General features: G+C 33.6%; 2 protein-coding genes across 4 annotated transcripts; both read right to left on the bottom strand.

Moving 5' to 3' along the window:
- Window positions 1–1,987: 1,987 nt before the first annotated feature.
- On the bottom strand, window positions 1,988–4,764 carry LOC137829446 (uncharacterized). Its single transcript, XM_068636250.2, has 5 exons — window positions 4,648–4,764; window positions 2,694–4,583; window positions 2,544–2,612; window positions 2,294–2,348; window positions 1,988–2,085 (listed from the first exon to the last, which is right to left on the bottom strand). The coding sequence occupies exons 1-5, from the start codon at window positions 4,762–4,764 to the stop codon at window positions 1,988–1,990; spliced, it is 2,229 nt and encodes a 742-aa protein (XP_068492351.2).
- A 1,849-nt stretch (window positions 4,765–6,613) lies between these two features.
- On the bottom strand, window positions 6,614–16,788 carry LOC137830412 (Protein kinase superfamily protein). Of its 3 annotated transcripts, none has more exons than XM_068637732.1 (13): window positions 16,438–16,788; window positions 16,192–16,341; window positions 15,351–15,521; window positions 14,247–14,390; window positions 13,700–13,805; window positions 13,430–13,578; window positions 13,152–13,277; window positions 11,943–12,086; window positions 11,499–11,586; window positions 10,126–10,499; window positions 9,166–9,492; window positions 7,197–7,427; window positions 6,614–6,841 (listed from the first exon to the last, which is right to left on the bottom strand). In XM_068637732.1, exons 1-13 carry the CDS (start codon window positions 16,636–16,638, stop codon window positions 6,707–6,709), a joined length of 2,346 nt encoding a protein of 781 aa, XP_068493833.1. In that variant the 5' UTR covers window positions 16,639–16,788; the 3' UTR covers window positions 6,614–6,706. The 3 variants fall into 3 exon arrangements, with proteins under 3 accessions (XP_068493833.1, XP_090161602.1, XP_090161603.1); XM_090305476.1 differs by having other exon boundaries at window positions 13,652–13,805; window positions 16,438–16,740; XM_090305477.1 differs by lacking the exon at window positions 13,700–13,805 and having other exon boundaries at window positions 16,438–16,762.
- Window positions 16,789–17,580: the final 792 nt, after the last annotated feature.

The following is a 17,580-nucleotide window of genomic DNA, read 5'->3' as shown; positions in this document are numbered from 1 at the left end:
TGAGCTGAAGGTCGTTTCACATGGGAGGAAGATAAATAAGTTAGGAGCACCTCATGAGCGCATAGAAGCTGCTGTAGAATTGTCTGGCTCAGGTGGTCTGGTTCATGCTAGTTATGAGAGTCTAGACCGATGACTGCTGTGTGCTTTTGTAGAGAGGTGGCATGCAGAGACAAACAATTTTCATTTACCGGTTGGGGAGATAACCATCACTCTTGATGATGTGTCAAATTTGTTACACTTACCCATTGTCGGTCATTTTTACACGCAGGAAACCTTAGATTTTGATTTGGCGACTGATTTATTGGTAGAATCCCTCCGTGTTGACCGTGCACTTGCATCTGAAGAAACAAGACACTGCCGGGGAGCTCATGTGCGCTTGAGCTGGTTAAGAGATGTGTATGGAGACGCATGCTCAAGGAGGCAGTGGACTGTGGCTGCCAGAGCATACTTACTTCACCTTGTCGGTTGCACTATTTTTGCGGACAAGAGTGCTACATCAGTAGGTGTGTTTTATCTTGGATTTTTTGTTGATTTGAGGCTTACCGGGGGATATTCTTGGGCAGCAACTGCCCTAACTCACATGTATGAGCAGCTAGGAGATTGTAGTTATGCAAACACAAAGCAACTAGCTGGTTATGCAACATTGTTGCAGGGGTGGATTTATGAGCATTTCCCGTATGAGACGTATGCAAGCATTGTATTCTGAAGATCAACCTCGGTGTAGGCTGTATGATGCTGGAAAAGGTACTTCAATTGTTGTTGTTCGATCACAGTTGGATACATTGACACCAGCTTCCATTCGGTTTTGTCCATACAACGAGCACAGGGAAGAACGTCCATTTGAGTCGATTTCCTTATTCAGTGGTTATTTGAGGCTTGAAAATTGGACACAGTTGCACATGCCAGAACGTGTCCTGCGTCAGTATGGTTATACACAGATCATCCCTCGCAACCCATCTGTACTTGGACATGGTCATCTGGATACAAATGAAATGGACCGTCGATGGTTACATTTCAATTATTATGTCATACATGACTATGTCATAGCACCTCATCCTGATGCTTGCGTTCAAGAGTACATGGCTTGGTTTACATCTATATCACATCCATATGTGATTAATACAGATGAAGATGACCGTCCTGTACCGGTACCCTCAGATGCACGTGGTCACGAAGCAGTGCCAAGTCATCCTGAGGAGTCACATCCTGTTCTGGTATGCTTCTAACCTTGTTAACGTATTAATTTGTATTATTTTTTTCTAATAGTATGTCATTCATGCTTGTAGGGTATTTGTCGTAGAATTACAGAGACATTGCAACCATTACTTGATCATGGCGATGTCGTGGAGGGCAGCCCTGTTTGGGAAGGCATACAAGCAGCCATTATGTTAGCACGAGGAGCGACTGATGAAAGAGTTGTTTATGTCAGGAGACATGCACGTAGGAATGATTGATTAGGATTTTTTTTTATGTCTGATGTATTAGGATTTATTTTTATGTAATATTTTTATCCATGACAATGTATTTGAACCTTATCTATATGTTTCAATATGTTTATATGGATTTCTTTTTATATGTTTCAATATGAACCTTATCGATTTTTGCTTCACGTTACTTCTATTTTAGTAGACACCGCACTGGCTTACGCATATTTTTATCCGTAGACACTTCACACAGTTTCGGATATTTTTATCCATAGACACAAATGTGGTTTCTGGATATTTTTATCCGTAGACACAAATGTGGCTTCTAGATATTTTTATCCGTAGTGACAAATGTGGGTTCTAGATATTTTTATCCGTAGATAGCAAAGAAACTTCCAGATATTTTTATCCGTAGACACAAATATTGAGTTCCGGATATTAATATCCGCAGGCACTTCACTGAATTCTAGGACAGCTTCAAATGTACTAAACATCCATATTACAAATGTTATGACTACAAATATCGTCTAATGGACATTAGTTGGGTATAAACTTGTATCCGGCTAGTGTAGTATGTTGACCAAGTTTGGGCCGCCGGATAACGATGTGATGCCCACAATATATCCGTAGGTGAAATTGGACAACCATCTTTGAGCTTGACCTATAAAGGTAATAAATATAAGGTACACAAATCTTAATTTACCACATAAATCTTGATTGGTTTAGTTTATACCTGCACAAAATGATTTCCGTGGACATGTCCAATTGCAATGATTCGGTGATGACGAAAGTTACTTGGTGTTTGGGTTCTTAAAGGAAAAATACTCAATGATTGTAACATGGACAAAGAAACAAGAATGACATTATACCGATTTGCAATGACATATCCATGTCTGGAATTGTCATCCACTTATTTGTTCCTGCCTGCAAGTACAATTGAGAAACAAAGTTAAGTCAAGAAATGCAATGTCAAAATGAAATGGTGTTAGTGGTTGGTACCATAGACATGTGTTCCACTAGAAGTGACTTCTTCAAGTATTCATATCTATCATCACCACCAAATAGTTGAACATATTATTGTCTCCATTCACTTAGTTCTTTTAACAAATTCATTCGGACAACAGCCCATGATTCCTCTCCCATTCCCAATTGGGCAGCAACAGCACGGTAGCCACAATGGCCATCAGCCTAAACGTCAACAACATCAACAATATATGGATGATACCCTACAGGGAACTTATCAAGGAAAGGAATACATTTTGCTGGTACAATTTCTGGTAAGCTTTCTTCATTAGATTTTTTGCTCGCACAACTATCATGTTGTGAGTGTAAGAAATCCACATGTTCTAAATAAGAAGGGATTCGCTTAGTTGATCTCATGAATTTGGTAGGACGAGACATCTTTACAACACCTTTTGTTTTCACCTTATGATCTGGTGCGTAAATAGATGTCTTCTCTGGAAAGGCAATATCCTGCAATTTACTTTTGATGTTAACCTTACCTGCAACATCCAACTCTTTAAACCGCTTCGCGATGACCTCAAACTCTTTATCAATTGACAACTCAGATGAAGATTGTTCAGTAGCAATGTCTTCAAAGCTTAAACGAGTCCACATCACATGTACTGATTTAAGTGGTATGCTACCAACACCAAATGAAGCCAATTGACACGCACAAGGAAGACCATGAGTACATGTAAGACTACATCCACACCTACTTTTATCAAACCCCACTGATTTAACCCTATCAAGTTCTTCTGAAATAAGGTTCAAAGCATATTTAAACACAAAACCTAACAATTTTTTGTAAGCTGTAACCTTGAACCGATGTTCAACCACATGCAAACTCTTTTGGAATGAATCTTTGATTGCATTATGTTGTAAAATAATCATCTTATTGATGGAATCCCAGCAGAAACATAAATCCCCCATCGAATTCTGAAGAACTCTCTTTAGGCTCCAGTGTGCCGCCTCAACTCTGTTACTTGTTGTGTTTCCTAAGTGCATCACCTTATCTATCCATGCCTTGAAAAAATTTTCTTTATGTGGACGTAACCATGTATCCATCACATAATCAACAAATATAGGCCATGGAGAACAGACAACTCGAAGAGCATTGACACGATCTTCAAAGGCCTCGACAATATCACAATCCACAACAGATCCCCACACTTCCATTACTTGATCCCATGCCTCTCTTGGATGCACCAACATTTTACATTTTGCTTTCACATTTTTATCAATGTGAAACCGACAGAGCAAATTATAAGCTTTAGGAAACACCATTCTAATTGCATTCATTAAGGCAACATCTCTATCACATACCACCACCCTAGGGCATGAATCAACTCTTAAAAACAACCCTTTAAGTCTGTCAAGGGCCCAAAAAAAATTATTTTCCTTTTCTGCTGCTAGTAAACAAAATGCAACGGAGAAAGTCAAACCTGTAGACGTAATCCCAACAACCTCAAGTAACGGCATCCTATACTTGTTCGTCTTGTACGCACTATCCATTAATATGACAATGTTAAATGAGTTCACCAATTTTACTGAATCTGGGTGTGTCCAAAATATATCTTGCACAATATTAGAGACCTCATCACACCTACACCAATGCACGTACCTGTCTCGCTCTAGTAACAACATCAGTTGTTGCATTTTTGTTCTGTGACCTCGTTGTGATCTTCGGTGAACAGTGATTGCATTATAAACCTGCTTAATCGTTGTCACATTCTTCTCATTTCTCTCTTTCATGGTTAGTAAAATATTTCTTGGCTTCATCGAAGTTTTAGTCATATCCTCAACCATAACCTTTTCCTCTATACTTAACCTTCCAGCATACGGATGACCCACCATTGTCTCTGCCAAGTCATGATTGTGAGAACCACAAATTAATTCAACCATCCACCCTTGACCACCTTTGACTGGTTTGCCTCGCAATCTGAAAGGACACTCACACTTCCTACTTCCAGATCGACTGACATCTACTTCTTTTTTATACCGTTTGTATTTACCACCTCTCTCACAACCTAACAATACATAGGTCATCCTTCTTCGTTGGTCCGTCCATGTATCTGACCTTAATATAACAATAACAAACCCATAACTATAGTCAACACTTCTCGCCCAATCTAATAGCTCATCTCGATCACGAAATACCTACAATAACATATGCCAAATTTAAAAATAATTCATAAAAAAAACATTCACTGCATTCATGTGCCCTTTGTTCATTATCTAATGCGTTATAACTTATTGACTGCTCCAGATCAACATCATCTAATCCATCCCACACATCAATCTCCCCTAAAACTCCCATGTATGACTTTGTTGTATCCATTCGGCTGTTGAAAAAAATGAACACTTAGCTTCCGGATAAATAAATCCATAACCAAAAAAATATCAACAGTTAGCTTCCGGATATATATATCCGGATTGCATAAACTAGTTCCGGATATGTACATCCGTCAGCCAATGATGAACTACGGATATCAGCGTCCGGAAGGAACGATCCACAATTCCAGATATTAATATCCGTATTGAAATTTTTGACTTCCGGATATTAATATCCGTAGGCAAAAAAATTGAATTCTGGATTCCGATATCCGGGACCAGCTGAGCTCGAGAAAAAACCAGAAACGAACGAAAATGGAGTACTTACCTCATTAACTTGGCAAACGAAGTTTACACTCAACTTAGCAACAATGAACGAAGCACAACCTCCTCTTTTGCAGCTCAAAGCAAAGCTTCACACATTCATGAACTTCCTCTTCCTCACCATTCAATGTTTTCATAAATGAAGAAGACAAGGGCATTTTAAGATTTTTAAAAGTATGTCGGGTGCCAATCACAATTGATCGGGTGCAGGAAGCAATTGCCCTTTTTCTTTCATGTAAATAAATTGGGCCTCAAGATTTTTGCCAAGTAACATAAGTTTTGAACTTCTATTTGGGACTGTTTCTTCCTACACCTCCATATGTTCTTTTCTCACCTCCATAAATTTTTGTATTGCTAAAAATATTCCTATGTAATATTCTGGATTACGTCTCCTGAAGTCATTTTTCACATTCGTAAGTAGCTTCCGGATTACATAATTCATAATTCTTTTTTTATATGCATAATTTGTTTTCGAATTACATTATCTGGAAGCTTTTTTTTCAAATACGTGTCCAGATTACATAATCCAGAAGCTACTATCAAATCCAGACTTCCGGATTATATAATCTGAAATACCATTCTGGATTATGTAATCTGAAATATGAAGGTGACACAAGAATGATAAAAAAGTATTTTCATGTTTTATATGGAGTGTGATAGAACAGTGGGAATAACAGTTAACTATTATATCATTAACTATGAATTAACTATGAGCTATAGAATACTAAACTAGGGTTTACTAACAACTTTTCTTCTTTTTTTTCTATTTCCAAAATATCTCACTTATATAGGTGAGAATTAGGTTAATATATTTGTTGGGCTTACATGCTATTTAGCCTCCTAACATTAATGTGACAAATGTTTCCTACACCCAATCATTTTTAACCTGCACCCAACATATTTTTTTAATTTCCAAAAATGCCCTTAATTCTGGAAATAAAAATCCGGAATTGAAAATAATATATTCCAAAAAAATAAATCCGGAAGTGATTATTGAGTTCCGAAAATAAAAATCCAGAAACAAAAATTAAAATTTTATTTCGGACAAAAAAATCCGGAATTGAAAAATAATACATTCTGGAAAAAAAATCCATAAAAGAAATTATTGTGTTTTGGAAATGAAAATCCGGAAACAAAAATGAAAAACTCATTCCGGATAAAAAAATCCGTAATATAAAATTTCGTTCCAGAAAAAAAAATCCAGAACACATATTTTGGAAATTTTTTTTAGGACAGTTTCGTTTTTTCCGCTGAAATCGGATGTATTGATATGGTGCAAGAAGCAATTGCCCATTAATGTTAGGAGGCCCAATAGCATGTAAGCCCAACAAATATATTAACCTAATTCTCACCTATATAAGTGAGATATTTTGGAAATAGAAAGAAGGAAGAAAAGTTGATAGTTAAATCTAGTTTAGTATTCTGTAGCTCATAGTTAATTCATAGTTAATGATAGAATAGTTAACAACCTATTCCCGCTGTTCTATCAGAGTGTGTGTACGAAGAAATAGTCTGTATTTGGATCTCTAGTATAATAGGTAAAATAATGGTTATATATATTTGAACTGAGGTTTAAAATTATACACAATTGTGTGGCCTAAGGCACTAAGGTATACAGAATTTTCTTACAAAAATGTATCACGTATTAATCGTGCTAAAACCCGAGACGATAATCTGCTAACAATATCAGGAAGCACTTTAACAGAGATGCCCGGCAGCACTGGGAGAAGCTCTTGAATAATCTGAGGAATATTCAGTACCTAAGGCCAACACAAACAAATAGACAAATAAATAAATAACTATCTTGAACACGTTTAGCTTAAAACGATAATCCTGCATATACTATATTTATAGAAAAAAAACTGCTGCAAAGAGTACAAAAATAAATGGAAGTGGAAGCAACCCTCCCTCTCTAGATCACTCTTTCTAACATATTTTTGAGTTTTTTTTTATTGGTTAAAACTGATAGGGTATTATAACGTCTGAAGAGATTCATTGAATAAAATGAGACCCACCAATTTTGTAATTTTTAATAAATTTCAAGTTTGTTCAGAAGTGTGTGCTTGCATTTGTCAAAATAATAATCATGATTTTGATTGGTGAATTCTTCATTACCTGATCAGATGTTCTTGATAGGGAACTTCCTGCAGTCAAGAATTCCACCACCATCTGCACATTGTTCAATATAACTTCATCCTCTTCAGTTATGCTGGGTATTAGAGCCGCAGTCTTGAAGGGTCCTAAAGTAGGCACCATACTGAAAACAGGGGTTGCATTCTGAATTCCTAGTAAGGACATTGTTCTCACCAGTTGTTCCCTTGTTACTGCATCAATTCCCTTAACAATCTGCGCTCCACCAGCAATAAAGTCAGTCAAATATTTAGAAGCCATAAACTCCATAAATGCACAGAAGTGAGGCATTAGCAGACATTCAAATCTCAGTAACTTCAACAAACTAGTTTCTCGCACACAACATTACTTTATTATGATTTATGACACTGATACTATAGTATTTACTACAAAACTATATTTACAAACAACTGCCACAATTGTTATAGACTTAACTGAGCAAGCATAAAATTCACATAATCCAATTAAATATCTTGAAATATTTACATATTTCATGTATTCTAGTGTTTTTCTTTTTTCGAATAATCACTATATCCATGTAGGTGCATGATGTGCCAACTATATATTCACACCCGCACCCCTATACAAAATTATAGAGGTTCCCCGACTGAAAATCATAATGAATGCAGTCAATTTTTTGTGCTGACATCAAATCTGAAGAAATTATGTCAATACTTGTGATAAAATGTGTTCCATACTAGAAGACGTAAGAAGCTCGGCTAAACTCAACAATAATTGGATATGTAAAAAGGTCTAGCTGATCTTTCTCATGTCCTTATGCTGCCAAGACAGTTTAAGTGCCTATCAGTAATCAAGAACAAAAATAATCCCCCAAGTTCTGTTGTTTCATTTATTTTCAATTTTTTTCCTTTTTGTAGTGCGTAGCTTTTTCTAATTGTAACTTAAGCAGCAATTGGGGCTAAAATTATCACGAGATTAGTCAAGAAATTTTAAATTGATATGGTTATAAGTACTACTATTAAGTATGCATTTATACCAGTACCTTCATTATTTTTCACACTAAGCTTTCAATAATACAACATCTTATGAATTGAAGAAGTATCAAATTCCTTCATTAACCAGATAGAAGACATGATTTGAAACATTATACGGAAAACATGTTATGAATTCTAATTACAGTATTCTCCATCAATTTATGAAATGTCACTATTGACCAAATAACTACAGAAACACAAATCATATTATGTATTAAAGATTTCTTTTTTGTATTTTGATAAAAAAATTATTAACAAAGGAGAGATACAAATTCTTAAAGACACAAAACCAAGAATGAAAGGGGAAAACAAAAAACTTCATTAATATTCCTGTGTAGTTGCCGAGTTCAATTCAAAAGAAACTATGCATAACAAAATAGCATAAAACAGTGAATGAATTGAATGTCATGAATTATTTTAGTTCATCTCTTTCTCATATAGTAGATAAACATATTGAAAATCTGAATTTAAAAACTTCTATAGATTCTTACTTTTATACTATTTGTTAGGATACGCTAAACAAACAAGAAATCAAAGAGAGTCCAGGACAAGAAGGTGAAAATCAGTATTTCTTCTGGAAAGAGTAAATAACAAAATTCCTTTGCACTTAGAAAGATCCAAAGTAAACAAGATAGGAAGCTGTATTTAAAAACATTGATAACTATCAGCTGAAAAAGGTGATTTTAGATATAGAAAAAGGAAAAGAAATGAAATACAATGAGTAACACAAAATTGTTATTAAAATGCGACAATGTACTTATAGTTATACATTCATAAAACCACACTAACCGTTGTTTTTACTAATCATAACCCTAATTTAAAGAAAGAAATCATGATAAGATAATTAGATATGGTAACTAATCTAAGAGGACAAGCAAAGATATGATAAAATATATTTTATATTTCCATATATTCTAGCGATAACAAACTAAAGTTTTTTCAATGCCTCTAGAAAGTACCTCATCCAAAAGAAATTCTCGGAAAAAATTCCCCCTATCAGACAACAGAAACGCTAAAGCTGCCCTTGTTTGCACTGGCTGCTGTGGTTGAGGCATAACGGATTGGAATCCTGGCAACAAATATTCTGACTGCCTAGTAGTAAGAATTCCAAGCTCAGCCATATTCCCATTCATACTCTCTCCACCACCACTTTTGGCAGCTGTAATAAAATTCTCAAAGGCTTGCATGACATCAATAAATCTTTCAGCATCAAAAACTCCAGATTTCCCATATATAGTGTAACGTAGAGCATCCCTTAGCCGAGGAGATTCATCTGTGAGGAGCCTCTATAAGAGAAAATGATTAATGTCAATTCAGCTTACTCAGAATAATCAAAAGAATGTAATAGAATAACACAAGTCAGTTTATCATACTGGTTCCATGTTCAAAGCAACTAACTGGGCAAGGAGATTCATTATTTTGTGTCAAGTGAAAACAATTCAAAACTGGTGTAGAAAATTTTGATGAAGTGTTTGTCCTAATTAAAAAAATTGAATACAAGTTGTTTTTCTTCCCATGCATTCTGTTAAAAATTGATATTCCTACTTCATGTGCCTTCCTCTAAACTGGGAACACCTCAAATTTAAACAAAGTTAGCCCCCTTATTTCCAGGCGCTAGACAGAATTTTTTTCATTCAATCCACATGCCATTGGCTTCATTCTTTTTTCCGTTGAATGATACGATCTAACCAATATAGCCTAATAAAATCTCACTGATTATCCCTTTATCACAGTTCAGATCTTGGAAATAAAAACCAATGGAGAATCTTATGTGTGTCAAGTAAGACTCAAAGTCTCAAGCAAATACACAGTGATGAATTGTGCAGAAAATTAACATGAACATGTACCCATTGGGAAAGAATATAAGCCAACATCTAAAGAACGAAACAGATAACCAAAAATTCCTCAGACTATTATACCTGCGCAATATACGGATAGGCCTCATCAACGATGGCAAAATCAGGGTTTCCTACTAAGGCTATCCCTTCCAGAACACCAATAGCTCTAATTATAAGGGCAAAGTATGGGGGTATCCTAAAAGGATAATCAAAGGTAATTTGGGCTAAATCCGAAGCCAGCTCCTGAAAATTGATGTTTTTAGCCCCTCCACCTTCTAATGCCTGATCAAAAACCTTGGCAAGGACAGGCAAGATAGGCTCCAAATTGACACCATCTGGAATGAAACCAAGTTTAACAAAGTCTTTTACTATGGCTTGATAATCCCGATGGATGAGATGAGCAATTGCTTCAATCATGCCATACTTTTGATCATCTGTCAGTTTTGTCACAAGCCCTGGGTGCAACATAAAACTTCCATCATTTGCTATGATGATTAGGATCTTGGAACAAAAGTAAACTAAGCAATATAGTTGTTCATTCATGTAAACAGGACCACTGTGAAGAACAATATCCAGGCACAGTTACGAATAAAGCACCACACTTTTCTAATTTTTTTAAAGATAGGCGATAAACATCCAAAAAAATTGCCATGTTTCCAATTCCAGTATTGCTACTATATTCTTGTAAATTCACATTTAATTTTCCATAAACAAATTGTTCTTGGGGAACCACAACAAGAGTTAAATTGCATCATTAGGTAACGGAAGCACTTTTGTTTTATATTTGGAGTGTATGATGAAAAAAATCTCACTATTCCCATCTTTAAATTGAACAATTCTAAAATCACCTCCAATACCTTCCCAAGAGAATACTGATTTTTTTTATGTATCCAATAATTAAATATATAGTTCACCAAAAATATTATGTTAAATATAATATTATGTTAAATATATTTATTCTTTCTTAATTACTTTCTTACAAAGATTTGTAAGAAGATATAATGTTACTCATTCAAATTATATTGAAAATATTTCATAAAATACTGAAGGAAAAAAATTTCTAAAATAATTTTCTAAATCTTATCTAATAAATTTTTAACCAGTAACTACATACTTTTCCAATTCGTTGTATGATCAGGAATGGATATTCCTTTTTCAGCCAAAAAGAACAGAGTGGATATTTTCATTTCAAAATAAGAAATGGAAAATTAAAAAACCATGATGATAAATGGTGCTGTAAAAATAACGTCTTCATGATTATATATAAAAACAAGAAGGAAATATATAGTTTCTTTCTTATAATACTTTGTTAAATAACAATTTTTATCAGACTTGGGACAGTAGACCTAGCACTAAAAGAAGAAGTTGCATCTATCTCTCCCTAATCACAAGTAAAAAATTAATCTGCAAATATACAATATTTCAGTACCAACTGCAACAAAAATAACTTTTACCAAAGTCAAGTATGGCAAGTTTTCCATCAGGAGTGCGGATCAAATTTCCCGGATGTGGATCAGCATGAAAAAATCCAGTATCAAGAAGCTGAAATAAAAGGAAAATATATTAATACAAAAATAGAATAGTTAAGCCAGAATTTATTTATTAATATATAACAATACTTTATTGGAATACAAGACTGTCTGCACACTTGCAAATTGCAATAACCATAGGCAATGCAATATGCACATGGACCCAAGTTTAGGAATGTCACCGTGTTACATTAAACTACGCAACGGTCTACTGAATATTAGAAACCTTAGTAAATAGCCTACCTATTGTAAGGATAAATAATCAAATATATAAATAAGATGAATGACACACAATGACTGCATTAGAAAAATGTTAGCTGAAAGCTGAGTGGTTCTAATGCATAATACCAGTGAAAGCACCAAAACTACCTGTTTCAGATAGCAGATGACTCCAACATTAACTAGCTCTCCAACATCACTTTCTGTGCTCTGCGAAAGCTTTTCTCCATCAATCCATTCTGTGGTAAGAACCCTCCTTGATGTATATTTTTGGTAGGTTCTTGGTATGACAACCTGAAACTAAAACTGTCAGAAGATGCAAGAAAATTCTCTTCATGACCACTTACACTATTTGCTGATACTGATGAGTGGTGGAGAAGATGTCACAGATTAACAATTGGTCATGAGCTAGATATCCATTACTTACAATAAATTTGTAAATTAATGGCCAGAAAATATAGTCTAATATTCTCAATCAAAACATATAGTCGTTAGGCAAATACAATAACATCTTGGCCATTAGTAAATATCAGGCCCTTAAAGTGGTATAATTCCATCCTGATAAAACTCAGCCTCGTTTCCTTTTAATTTTTCTTCCATGAAATAAAGTATCAGATCATTTAGAGTACTCATACAATGTGAATGAAACTATATTGGTATTTCTACTTTCTATAAAGTACAAAACCACAAATCATTACTCCACTGTACATTAAAGTAGCTACATATATGTCTAAAACAGACCAAAAATATTAAAGAAAAATGACAAACAAATAACTATTGTCCCAATCACACCTTCATTGATACCTAATATCGTTGTCATTTTGTCTTTTGAACAAAGAAAAGCAAGAGCAACAGATTTTAGAACAAGCTATATGAATATTATGCTCAAACAATCTAGTTTACCAAATTGGGAAGATTAGATATTAAATATAATTCATGTGCTCTTAGGTCCCATTGTGAGAGACAGCTGACTTCTAGTTTTCTCTGGTGTAAGAAACTTATGAAAAATCTTAAAAGGTTACAAAGGCTTTTTTTTATTCGGTCATTAAGTCAAATTAAAGGTCATCCATCTAAATTACATATCTTTATTTTCCCTTTCTGAGCTTAAGTGTGAGTTACTTGGGGACGTCAAATAATTACATGTTTTCCTTTGGACAGCAGCAGGTTTAAGGAAGATGATCTAATGAATTAAGATGTTTGCTGTGATGAACAGACCTAGAAAAGAGAATGGTTGCATCACCTACCACTACCATCATCTGATTCACCGTATATATTGAAGTTGAATAAAAATGTATGATTTATACATCATTAAAATTTAAAAGTGGTAAACAAAGAAAAATTAAAAATTAACAGACTTGCCTGCGGTAGGTCTTTCCTCATCATTTCAGCAAAACGGTTCCCATTTTCACCTTCATTCACATAGTCTAATTCCTCAAAAAATCGAGCAGCCCACTCATCAACCAACCCAACCACATCAATGGAGATCTGCAAAATATTAGGTAAAAAAAGGTTTGGTTGAGAGAACAAAATTTATAATGATTAATTAATTTAGTATCGCCAAGTTACTACTAAGTGTCATCTTTAGGAAATAAATATGGATCCGACTTTAAGTCTCTGCTCTCGAGAATTTAACTTGCCTGAGGAAACTTTCGAAGAGCCAAACCAAGATTCCTGATAATGAATAAATCAATTGTAACTGTCTCAAGAACAAAAGGCCTTTGCACTTTAACAGCAACCAAATCCCCATTTTCCTTTAGGCGACCCTTGTATACTTGTCCAAGAGATGCTGCATAGGTTTCAAAGAAAGATAAATACCTGTTCATTAATTAACATAGAAAACCAGCTCTGAGAGACTGTACTTTTCTACTAAGAAAGTAATATATCTAACTGGTTGTCTGGAGAACTACCAGCAGCAATGGGAGAAGATGATAGTTCAGAATACATGTTTTGCCATGGCTGACCAAGTTCCTCCTCAATTAGAGCCATAGCCACATCATCGGCAAATGAAGGAACCTTCATATTTTATGGTATCCCCCAAACCCCCATTAGAAAGGCAATCTCAGAAAGAAGAATAATACATGAAATATCAGAAATCAAGATGAGCCTGTGCGAATGCTAATATGTGATTCTTGTTAAAAGGATTTGATTCCAAATAATTAAATAATCTAACAGAATAAATATTGTAAGTTATTTAAAAAATTAGAACATAAATTTTCAAAAATGCTACCCGTCTAACTTGTTACATTTTTACTGAAATAAAGAATACGCAATTTTGTTTTTAAAGTTCTCAAATTGACTGCAGAAATAAATCAAAGTTGTCTAACAAATCAAATTGTTAAAAGAAAAAAAAAATCTCTGACTATATATTGTCTAATAACAAGTATGACACCTAGATTTTTATTTTAAAATAGAAACAATAACCTGTGCCAAAGAGAAAAACAATAACAAGCTTACTTTATCACAAAGCTTCTGCAGCTCCGTCATTGCTACAGGTGAAAGTATATCAGGTCGAATGCTCAATGCTTGCCCAAGTTTAATGTACGCTGGACCCAAAGATGTCACAATTTCACGTAGCTCAATGGCTCGAGCAACTTCATTCTAGTTATGCAAAAAAGACAACAAAAATCAAAATGTAATCTTGAAAATTGCATTTTGAACAATGACTACAAAATATAAAGAAACCATTAAAAGCTTAAATATCAATCCATACATAACACAAGCTTAAGCCATAAGCTGTTCAATACTGCCTATTTATTCATTATTTGGATATAAAACAAAAATGTACCGTATTACTTACATATTTATAAAAAATATAGTAACATGGTTAATTTATATATTTACAATATACAAAGACACGATTTATGTTAAGACATTATGTCATTGTTTTAGTTTCAGCCATGTAGTAAACTCCCCCTAGGAGGAAAAAAAAAGGCTTTCAAGGTTTTACTTGTTACTATATGTTTATCGTAAACTGTATATTGTATAATGACTAAAATACTTCTATTAAATATTATCACCTTTTCGAAAACTAGAAAACTTCTTATATATATTTATGTTAGTGGGTAATTCAAATAAGTTAGTTATAACGGTACTTAATTACTATGTGATGTTCATTGTGTAGTTTGTTTTGTATTTTCGCCAGTGAGCTTTATTTGGGACTAGTTTGTCTTTTTTATAAATAATAAATTGTTTTAATTAATAAAATTCGCTTAAAAAAATTATAAATTACATAAATTCTTTAAGAGAAAAAAATACCCTATTTTAATGTTTTTCATGGAAGCAAGAATATGTAGATTCCGCAGGTAATAAAAACTCTAAAAACCTATATCACGGATTTTTTTTTTTAATTTATTCTCCGAAGCAGAGGAACTAAGAAAACACAAGAATCAGAATGCAGCAAGCAGACGGAAGAAAATTACAGCGACAGAAACAATCAGCTTCAGAATGCAGGTAAACTATTTTAGATCATAGAGACATTGGACATTTATCATCAACAGAAACCATCAGCTTAAGAATGCAGGTAAACTATTTTAGTCCACAGGGACAATGGAGAATTACCTCCTTAACCTTCTTGTTAATCACATCCAAGGCAATGCGCGAAAGAAAACCTCCAGCAACAGATAACAACTGCACAATGCGAGTTGCAACAGCCCGTGGTCGTTTTCCCCAATATGCAGAAATGCTAGCAGGATCATATACCAAAGGCAAAAACTCACTACTCTCATCCACCTGCAGCATTTTTAAATTACCACAGTTACCTTCCCATTGAAAATTAACAACAACCTGAAATTATAATAGTAATAACTTTCACCTAAAAATATGTCTTTTCTCCAGGGCAATGTTATATGTTACCAAAAAATGTTTTCCAAAATGAAGTACAAACAAATTTACTTCTGAAAGAAAATAATATATGGCAATAGCTATTCAACTCTGGTAGTTATAGGAAAATTTAATAATATCCAAAAAATTGGTGATTTTAGTCTAAGTTAAAGAACTAAAAACATACCACTTTTATTATACACAAAAACTTTAAAAAAAATCCAAGAATTGAAAATATTTTTAAACTTTGCTGAATATTATACATGCATGACAAAATAAGACAGACTAGCTTCTTACATTTGTCTAATTTCAATTCCGCATCGTTGAGTTTAATAATAATCAGATTAGAAAATTCTAAATGTGAAAGTTGTTTATATAAATTTTTTTATGGTAAAATGTGTTTTATGCAGTCTAAAACTATAAATACATTCAACTCGTAATTTTTTTTTATTGCTTTAAGTATAATATTTTATGAATCCAATTTTTTTATAATTGATCAAAACAGAACTTAAACAAAATATAACAAGAGTATCTCCTGAGAAAATAACAGAATTCTTTGGAAAAAATTTCAATTCACCACCTCAACAAGACGAAGCTCAACATCATCCTCAGCGAAGAGAGAGTCCCTCAAATTCTGGCCTCGAAGGCCTCTCATGAGTGACGCTAACTGTTCGTCCTCTTCCATCTGAGCCCTCACTCTCTTAATCTCCTTCGAAACATCTCCAATTCTCTGTCACCAACACAAGCAACAACAAAAGAAAGCAATACTAATTAACTCGATAGAATTTGAACTAATTCCAATCGGACAGGATTCGAGAGAGGTTACCGTGGAGACTCCGTTGACTGATCTGTTTGAATTAGCTCCACCGACAATTTTTTGCCGCGCCGGTTTGGGCTCGGCAGAGACTGCAAAGACGCGGCCAGAGCGGCGGCGGAGATGGAGGAGACTGTGGTGACGGCGAGGAGAAGGAGAGCTGCGAGGAAACGAATCGATTCCGCAGCAAGCAAGCTGCGATGCTGCATCCATGACGGAACTAGTAACGGTTTTCTTCTTGAGTTTGGTTATGAGAGAAAAAGTGAAAGGGTTGGTGGTTGTGGTTTTTGGTGGGAATATGCTAACAGATGAATTGCTTGTGATGCTGCTAGAGTTTGGAGAAGAAGCCAAAGAGGGAGAAATGAAAAATTAATTATATTTAATTATATTTAATATCAGCCACATGATCTCAGAATTTATTTATTTTTGTTTTGTTAAATTGATTTTAAAAAAATTCAAGTGCTATTTATTTTTGGTTGGTTTTGAAAAAATTACATCATGCCTTTTTATTTTTCTTTTGTAATAAAGAGAGTGATGGTTTTGTAATGTTTGAAATTTACAAATGTAGAGGAAAATTGTTGTTTCCTTCTTTTTTATCATGTTAATTTAAGTAGCTAATTTATTTTAAGTTGAATTGTGACTTTTATAGATTATTTTATTGTTTAAATTCTTTTATGATCTATTTAATGTTATACATTAAAGTATTTTAAAAATTGTATGATTAATGTAAATATTTATTAAATTTATCATATCATCATATATTTTAAAAATTAAATAGTGATTTAATAGTATAATTAAAATTATTTATTCAACATTAAATTTTTAAAGATGAAATTGATTAAAGTTATCAAGAAAAAAAATATAATTAAATCTTTATTAAAAGTTAATAATTAGAAATTTCATGTCCATACATAAATATTATATTAATTAGTTATTAAATATTTATTCAAAAAATAAAGTATTAAAAAGTTACATCTGCACTAAAATTGTAAGAATGACAATAATAATGAGTAAGCTAAATAATACTGTGACTGTATAATTATAACAAGTTCAGGCTATAAACAACAACAGTTTATGGAAATTTTATCATCACTAATTCAATTTAAAAATACTTAGTTGGTAAGATATTTCGAAAGATTAATATGATTTTTTTCA

Source organism: Phaseolus vulgaris, chromosome 7 (genome assembly GCF_051622355.1).
Source record: "Phaseolus vulgaris cultivar YP4 chromosome 7, ASM5162235v1, whole genome shotgun sequence".
Taxonomy (NCBI): Eukaryota; Viridiplantae; Streptophyta; class Magnoliopsida; order Fabales; family Fabaceae; genus Phaseolus; species Phaseolus vulgaris.
This window is presented reverse-complemented; position numbering and strand designations above follow the sequence as displayed.

Coding starts and splice junctions, on each gene's coding strand:
- LOC137829446 (XM_068636250.2), bottom strand. CDS start 4,764: ATGGATACAACAAAGTCATACATGGGAGTTTTAGGGGAGATTGATGTG. Junction 2,613..2,693: donor AAGAAAGCTTACCAGAAATT/GTACCAGCAAAA, acceptor GTTGACGTTTAG/GCTGATGGCCATTGTGGCTA. Junction 2,349..2,543: donor GAGAGGAATCATGGGCTGTT/GTCCGAATGAAT, acceptor TTGTACTTGCAG/GCAGGAACAAATAAGTGGAT.
- LOC137830412 (XM_068637732.1), bottom strand. CDS start 16,638: ATGGATGCAGCATCGCAGCTTGCTTGCTGCGGAATCGATTCGTTTCCT. Junction 13,806..14,246: donor TGCAGAAGCTTTGTGATAAA/GTAAGCTTGTTA, acceptor TAAAATATGAAG/GTTCCTTCATTTGCCGATGA. Junction 11,587..11,942: donor TCATCTGCTATCTGAAACAG/GTAGTTTTGGTG, acceptor CTTTTATTTCAG/CTTCTTGATACTGGATTTTT.